The following is an 8,062-nucleotide window of genomic DNA, read 5'->3' on the forward strand; positions in this document are numbered from 1 at the left end:
CGGGATATGCATGTAAAGATGTTCTGGGAGCACTGTGACTAATTTGTCTTGCTTACAAAATGGTTGGAAACTGCCCCATTTTGTGGAGTGCTCACAGTAGTTTATTAGACAGCTGCTTGGTTTCTGAAAGTTTACACACGGCAAGATACAACTTCCTTTTATGAGGTGCAGAATTCATATTGGTTGTAATTAAAAGCAAGCATGCTCCCCTAGCATGCTCCCCAATGCCATCTTGATAATTCTGCAAATGTCAACAAGGTATCTTGTAAGAAATAGTAGTTCACAGTTGTGAAATTTTAAAATCCTGCAGAGTTTTTCAGAGTTTCACAATGTTAAGAAACTGATACAGATCTGTTGATTCTGGGGTATTTAATGCTTTTTATTGATGGAAAATTCAATTTCTTGTATTGCATATAAGAACAAAGGCTATTTTCTTTTTTAAACACAAACGGCAGGTGAAAAGACATAAGAATGGGACTGCAAAAGCTGTTCTATCTTACTAGTGTGTTTATTAGTACCTAAGGATACCGTTCTCTGCATTTTTATTGACTACTTAAGACATTAATAAAAATTCTGAGCTTTTCATATTCAGCATGTTCTTGAATTTTAGCTGAAATTTTTACTCTCCAGTAAAGGGATGCCTTTGTGGTAAATTCATACTAAATCCAGTAGACACTTATAACATTTCTTGTGGGTATACAACGCTATCCCTATTTTGTCACTGCTGCTGAGAATACAGATGCTGACATTTCCCTCTTTGAGGGTCACTGGGAAACCTGAAAGATTACATCACTTGCTGTGTCTACTCCTGACACCCTTTTTTTTTTTTTTCCCAATATACAAATCCCCTTTGCATTTGGCTGTTACACTTGTGCAGTAATAAATTTACAGTGTACTTTTCTTCAGCACTATGTAATTTTCTAATTTCATACTGCAAATCAGCAAACTGATTTACAGTACTTGATTACCCATCTCTGCTCCAGAATCTGGCCTCCAAGAGAGTTCTTCAAAATCTGTCTCATATCTATTCCTCTGCTTAAATAAGGAATCTTTTTGCTATGGCTGGCTTGTTTGTCTCTCGTTCTGCCTATTATATTGCATCGCCAGAGAGAATGCCTGTCCCAATTTACTAACAGAAGGTATATTCAAGAGCTATGCATTCAGTTCAGTGAGTGTCTTAGGGAGAAAATAACCCCAGTGCAACACTAGTAGAAGATACCAGCAGTTTATTTATCTCTCCACACCTAAGGGGAGAGAATTTTATAGTCAAAAGATACTCCTTAGAAAAGGTGAAACCAGAAAATGGTTCTTTTTTGGCAGAAATGGATAGGAGTGGTTTAAACTGTGTGTAACAAAGGGATGAGCAGCCTGTGTATCTAGTCTTGATGCACAATGGACAAATCTGAGCAATATGTAGACCTGTAAAGAAAGCTATTTGACATGTCACTCAGAACTGACAGATACTGGCAGACAAACTGTTCAGAAGTTTTTTTAAATGAATATAAGATTTAAAATTTAACATCCATTTGAATAGTTTTGAATATTTGAAATTGTTCCTACTCAGTTTAATAAAATCTCACTATTTACCTTGTTTAATTCACGTGGTTATTATTTTACTATCAACAAACAAGACAAGGGCAGGGCAAGTCACAATGTGGCTTACTATGGTAACGGATAAAAACCTGAAGGGCTTTCAGCAGCGTAGGAAAGGTTTCCTTGCTTTGACTACCAAGTATTATAAGCAGTCTGTCTTATCCCTCTAGCTGTGCTTTTTAATTTTTAAAATATTTTTTCCCCAGTGTACCCTTTTTTCTGCATCATTAAAGCTGCATAATCTCAAGAGAGAAGTGCAGCCAAAGAAGGAAATTCTCAGATATTTACAGAGGCTAACATCCCCAAATCTTTCTTTTATGACTTGGCTTATGTCAAGTTCACACAAGAATTTGTCTGTTCTTGTGGTCTTCTTACATACCCATTAGCTCAATTGTGATGTTCAGATAGGGACAGAGAAAAAGCAAGAACTGACTTAGCAGGCAACTGCTTAAGGTATGGACACTAAAAAAAATCCTGCATATGTCCCTAGAAATGAAGGCACTGATTAGCATTACATTTTACACTGCAAGTGCAAGACCCTGTAGGCAACTGGAAATGAAAAAATGCGTTTTGTGCTTTGGGAGAAGCAGGATTCAAAATATGTTTTCAGAAGATGTGCTGTGCCTGCACCTTGTACCTTTATCTGTAATGCATGTTGTTGCCCATTTTTGTGTGAAATCACATAATTTTGACAGAATGCCAGAAATCTGACACAACTGCAGTGCAGTTTCTCTCTCCTATAATATTTTGTAACCCTCTAAACAAGGCTGGTGCCCCCTCATTTAAGCAGAGGTTACTGCTAAATAATGTTGCAAAATTAAATCACATTGGCATTCACCTCAACTGTATTGTTTCAGTGTCATTCTAATGTAATTTTTACAGTCCATAAATAAAAATATGTTCAAGCATATGAGCCATTTATCCATGTTTGTAAATGTAGTTACTATGAGACAGATATATCTACTTCTTGGCTGCTGCTACACTCGAGTTTGACGTGAAACAAAACAGTCATTTACAAGTCACAAGTAAAACGACAAAAAATCAGTACAAAATAAAATGTGTATTTATATAGCATTGTATGTGGGATCAAGTGAAAAGTTAAAGTTTTATTATTATTATGATGATTAAAAATAAGAAACATATCGCTCTTTAGGATCTGAGTTTGGGTGATGCTAGAAGTGAGACCTACTTTCTCATAGTACTTGATCTCGTAGTCCAGAATGGCTCCATTGGGAAAGTCCGGCTCTTGCCAGGAGAGGGCAATGCTGTTTTGGGAAGCCCAGTCCTTCCTTACCATACCTATCAAGGAGGGTGCTGAAAGGGAAAAGGATAACTAAGGGTTAAAGACAAAGCACACGTTTCATCCTTTCCAACCTACTGTTTTAGGATACCAACCTGAGGTAACTTTGAGTGACCTCCAGGCAGAAAAGCATGACAGATGGCAATTCTCAGGGAAACCATATAACCTGGAATTAATGTCTCAAGTATATACCAGTAACTCCTTTGTTCAAGTGCAGACCAGCTTCAGAAAAATGGCTATATACCACAACATAGAAAGAAGGGCCTATGCCACTCCTCACCACCGGCTGTGCGCAACCAGGTTCCGAGGACATCACATCCAGGGCAGAACCGAGTTTCAGAGACAGTAAATACTACATTCAGGATAATCTGCATTAAATGTATTAATCCAAGTGTGTAAAATGTACATTCGGTTTATTCTTCTGGGTAAAATAAAGTGACACAGCTTAACACAGACACAGGGAATCCTGTTTCTGCCAGCTGGCCTGGCAGCAGCAAGGGCATTTTAGCCCATCCGTGAGGTAGCTATGTGTGTGGAAGAGCCAGCTTGTTAGAGGAGGCCAGAGGCAGGGACTGGGTTATGGGCAAACCGTGGGGGCAAAGGTACCCCCAAACCTAGCTGCTGTAATTGATACTGCAGGTCTGCAGCAGCGCAGTGTGTAGGAACTGCTTCCAGCAGCTTTTGGAAGGGGCCCAACATGGGTGGCTGCACCCAAGAGCCAAATGATCTCACCATGGGGTTAACTAAATTTAAGAGTTGGATTTTCTGCCTTTTTGGGAAAAAAAAGGAAAAGGTGCACTGCTATATATGCAATAATTTTAAATGGTGCAAAAATCGCATCCTAGAACAGCACCTTTGTTTATTTTATTGAACTGGTCAGGCACGTTAAGGAAGGTGTAATATTCTCAAGACACTAAAGCTGTTTTAATAGTACTGATGTGCAGCTTTCCCAAATGTTACAACAAAAGCAGTCATGTTGTTCAACAGTCTTGAAGATAATCGAGTAAGCTCAACAAACCAGCTACCATCAAAAGAAAAAAAAGTTCTTCCAGCGGTTCACAGCTTTTGCTCTTTGTCTTTCCACTAACAAATACCGGTTTAGTACACACCTCTCCACAATCCTCTATTACGAATCTTACTTAACCTTTTCTATGCTTCCAAGGAGCTGTCTCCTAAAAATAACATATATTTATGACTTCTGTTTTTATCTTTTGAATGAAAGAGTCTCCCTAGGAAAACGAAATAAGAATCTGCTTCCAGTCCACAAGATTTCATGCCTTAGTTTTGTTTCACGTGAATATTTCAGGAAGTTTAAGAAATGAAAACAATAAATAAATTCTAGAATGCAAAGACTAAAGAAAACAAAAGCAGTTGTTTTCCTTTGAAAACCACCTTTCCTTTGAAAAAAGGAAAATTCTACACACAGACATGCACATGACAATTTCTTTCTCTGTGACAATGCATTTATCCGAGAGAGAAAATAAACTACCATCCACCCTCAATCTTCCCTGTGGATCACTATTCTGTGGTATAATAATCCCGTCCTTTCTAATGTGAAAAAACCCAGCCCAACATGTAACACTAAATGCAAAAAAAAGCTACCAAAAGTCTTCAGTGGACAAAACAGAGCTTACACAGGAAACTGTCCTGCACCTGTACTTACGGCATTTTAACCACAGGTTGGATACAAGGGAATGAGAGGAAAAAAGCATACCACCATGCTGAAGAAAGGATTAACCTATTTTTCAGCAACTCTTTAAACAGCATAATGTAAGTAACTGAACAGAACAAAATACAAATAAATAAAAAGCATTCATAGGTTCAAAATGTTATCCCTGGGTATGTATAACTAGTCCCTCAGTAAAAATGAAATTTTTACTCTTGAAATTGTGGGTGAAGCTAAGCTCTCACAATATTTCTCAGGGGTAAAATCAACTACACCAAGCAGGGAACAAAGACAGTTTTGTTTAAAGGAAAACAGGAGCTAGCAAACATGACTTGTATTTGCTAAACACTGATCATGGGCCTATGAGGGCAATTGCTCATACACATTTGTTTACCATTTGCTGGTTTTGAGTCATTCAGTGGTATTGAGCTAATTTAGGGGCAGGTCTGAGGGAGTTATAGCAACCTTTCAGATACGTCTGATACACCCTGTGTGCCTGCTCACAGGTGGGGGATATCAGCTGGGCTACCTTCCCCAGCACCTCACAGCTTCATCTCACTGCATTTGGGGGTTCACTGGGCAGCCAGCCAAACCCTTGTTAAACGATCAAGCTTGATTACAGCAAACACCATGTTAAACTGTGGATATAATTATATTCTTGGCCCTTTTAGTCTTTTTAAATAGAGATTACTACTATTACACTTCTTCAAACTATGACAACCTTTATAAGCTTTTCATGTGTACCACATGTGGTGCATTTTTCCTTGGCTTCTGATTTCCAAATTTATACAGTAATTTATGTGTGTTCTCAGCCTGAGCGGATTGCAGTACTCTTCCATTTGAGCAAGCCCATCTCAAAACCCTCTTGACCAATCTGGTAGTCTTCTATGATGGCATGACTTGCTGAGTGGATGAGGGGAGAGCAGTGGATATTGCCCACCTCGACTTCAGCCAGGCTTCCGACACTGTCTCCCATAACATCCTCATGGGCAAGCTTAGGAAGTTTGGGTTAGATGAGTGGACAGTGAGGTAAATTGAGAACTGGCTGAACACCAGAGCTCAGAGGGTTGTGACCAAGGATGCAGATTCCAGTTGGAGGCATGTGACTAGTGGCATTCCCCAGGGTACTGATACCGGGCCCAGACTTGTTCAACATATGCATCAATGATCCGGATGAGGGGACAGAGCATACGCTCGGCAAGTTTGCCGCTGACACAAAACTGGAGGATTGGCTGATACGCCAGAAAGCTGTGGTGCCATACGGTGAGACCCAGATGGGCTAGAGAGTTGGGCAGAGAGGAACTTAGTGAAGTTCATCAAGGGCAGGCGTTGGCTCCTGCACTTGGAGAGGAACAACCCCATGCACAGGTACAGGCTGGGGGTTGACCTGCTGGAAATCAGATCTGAAGAGAGGGACCTCGGAGTCCTGGGGGACAATCAGTTGGCCATGAGCCAGCAATGTGCCCTTGTAGTCAAAAAGGGCAATGGTATCCTGAAGTGCATTAAAAAGAGCGTGGCCAGCAGAATGAGGGAGGTCATCCTCCCCCTTACTCTGCCCTAGTGAGGCCACATCTGGAGTACTGTGTCCAGTTCTGGGCTCCCCAGTTCAAGAAAGACAGGGAACTAGTGGAGAGAGCCCAGCGGAGGGCTATGAAGATGATCAAGGGAATGGAGCACCTGTCTGACGAGGAAAGGATGAGAGCTGGGTCTGTTTAACCTGGAGAAGACTGAGAGGTGATCTCATCAATGCTTATACATATTTAAAGAGCGGGTGTCAAGAGGATGGGGCCAGACTCTTTTCAGTGATGTCCAGCGACAAGACAAGGGGCAACGGCACCAACTGGTATGCAGGAAATTCCATCTCAGCATGAGGAAGAACCTCTTTACTTTGAGGGTGCCAGAGCACTGGAACGGGCTGCCCAGAGAGGTTGTGGAGTCTCCTGCTCTGGAAATATTAAAAAAATGCCTGGACGTGTTCCCATTCAACATGCTCTAGGTGAACATGCTTTAGCAGGGGGGTTGGACTAGGTGATCTCCAAAGGTCCCTTCCAACCCCTACCACTCTGTGAAAACACAGTCCTGGCACAACAGGAGATCATCTTAAATGTTCAATATGAGAAGTAGCCTATGTCGTCTCCCTGGGAAACACCTAGATAGAGAATTACATCAGCCCTCTCCTAGGCCAGCTGTGCTTGAGCTGGGCTTGAAAATGAAAACCCCATATAGCAAGGCTCACATCATGCCTGTAGCACTGTGCCAGCATCCTCTAAATCAAATGCAGTGTGTACGTAAGTCTGTGAATATGAGAAGTGTATTTGTGTTTGCATTGAGATATTGGTAAAAAAAAAAGTGTTCTTTTTTACACAAAGTCACAAAAAACCCACCATTAACCATTCCTTATACGTTACGAAGGATGGTCCTATATTTGTCATACAGAGGTTATCTATTCACATCTTGGAAGAAATAGCAACTTTTAGAAAAGGCTCCCAGTCAGAAATTTATTGTACAAAGAACCAGCTTCAGGTAGCTCAGTTTCCAATTCTTTTATTGTTGTGAAGTGCTACTAAAAGCAATACTTTCTATGGAGAAATTTCAGGTTCTTATAACAGTTGCGCACTAGAGCAGAAATTATTTAGACCCTAAAGATCCTACCCATATATTGTTAAAGCTCTTTTTAACTGGAAAATTGTAAGATAGGCAAATCCTATTTGCCCATTTATAAAGACTGCTCTAATGTTCCTATGATGAATCAATGGGAAGTTCTTCTAATTAGTTGTTTCAAATCCAGTAGCTGCAGGAGAGCTCTAATTTGGTTACCCAATGAAACCTTTTGAAGAAAAAAAAAAAAAAGGCTTCGAAGCGCAGCATGGCTTTTAATCATTTTAACGGCAGCATTTTCTTGCCATTGGTACTAGGCTGAAGGATGGTTTCTGGCTCTTAAGCTCAGTGCTGATCTCTGTTTTGTACTGAGGATTCTTTTCACCATCTGCTCTCTATGTTTTCCTCTACACTGTTATAAATTTCTTGAATTGCAATGAGTCATCTACAATGCTGTGAGCTCCTCATTTAATTTAGTCTGATAAGTTTCTTTGTCTTTTCAAATTTGTATTGAATAATGAAAGCTCATTCCTTAAATCAGAGTGTGCTTATTTTATTTTAAATCTCTGGCTTCTCTTTCTCAGAATCCTTTTTCTCATATGCTACACAAAAGGCATAAAATGTGTATTTTAAACAATGATTGGATTCTAGTGTCATTTCTCTAGAGATTTTCTCTTCTTCTGAAGTTGACTACCATTATGTGTAACTGTCTGATTCAAAAATGGGTGATCTGTAGGACTTCTGAAGCTTTTTTTTCTTTAGTCCATTTTCTAATTTTCAAAATTCTTGATTCATACTGTTTACAGTAGGCAAAAAATTTCCAGCATTTCTCCCCTGGTTTTCAGGGCTGAACAACTATGGTATGGTGCCCATTCACTATGAAGAGGCTTCAGACTCAACATCAG

At 40.0% G+C, this 8,062-nt stretch overlaps 1 protein-coding gene across 1 annotated transcript in view; it reads right to left on the bottom strand.

Moving 5' to 3' along the window:
- Nucleotides 1-3,628, bottom strand: part of LOC104507258 (ephrin type-A receptor 6-like) — a gene marked incomplete at its 3' end in the record, with an annotated part of 73,472 nt that extends 69,844 nt beyond the window's left edge. Inside the window, exons 1-2 of the mRNA XM_010148481.1 lie at nucleotides 3,508-3,628; nucleotides 2,783-2,907 (exon numbers count right to left, since the gene is read on the bottom strand). Of these exons, the coding sequence (XP_010146783.1) occupies nucleotides 2,783-2,907; nucleotides 3,508-3,628 (246 nt within the window). The remainder of the gene's footprint in view (nucleotides 1-2,782; nucleotides 2,908-3,507) is intronic.
- Nucleotides 3,629-8,062: the final 4,434 nt, after the last annotated feature.

This window comes from Eurypyga helias, unplaced genomic scaffold (genome assembly GCF_000690775.1).
Source record: "Eurypyga helias isolate BGI_N326 unplaced genomic scaffold, ASM69077v1 scaffold11193, whole genome shotgun sequence".
NCBI lineage: Eukaryota > Metazoa > Chordata > Aves > Eurypygiformes > Eurypygidae > Eurypyga > Eurypyga helias.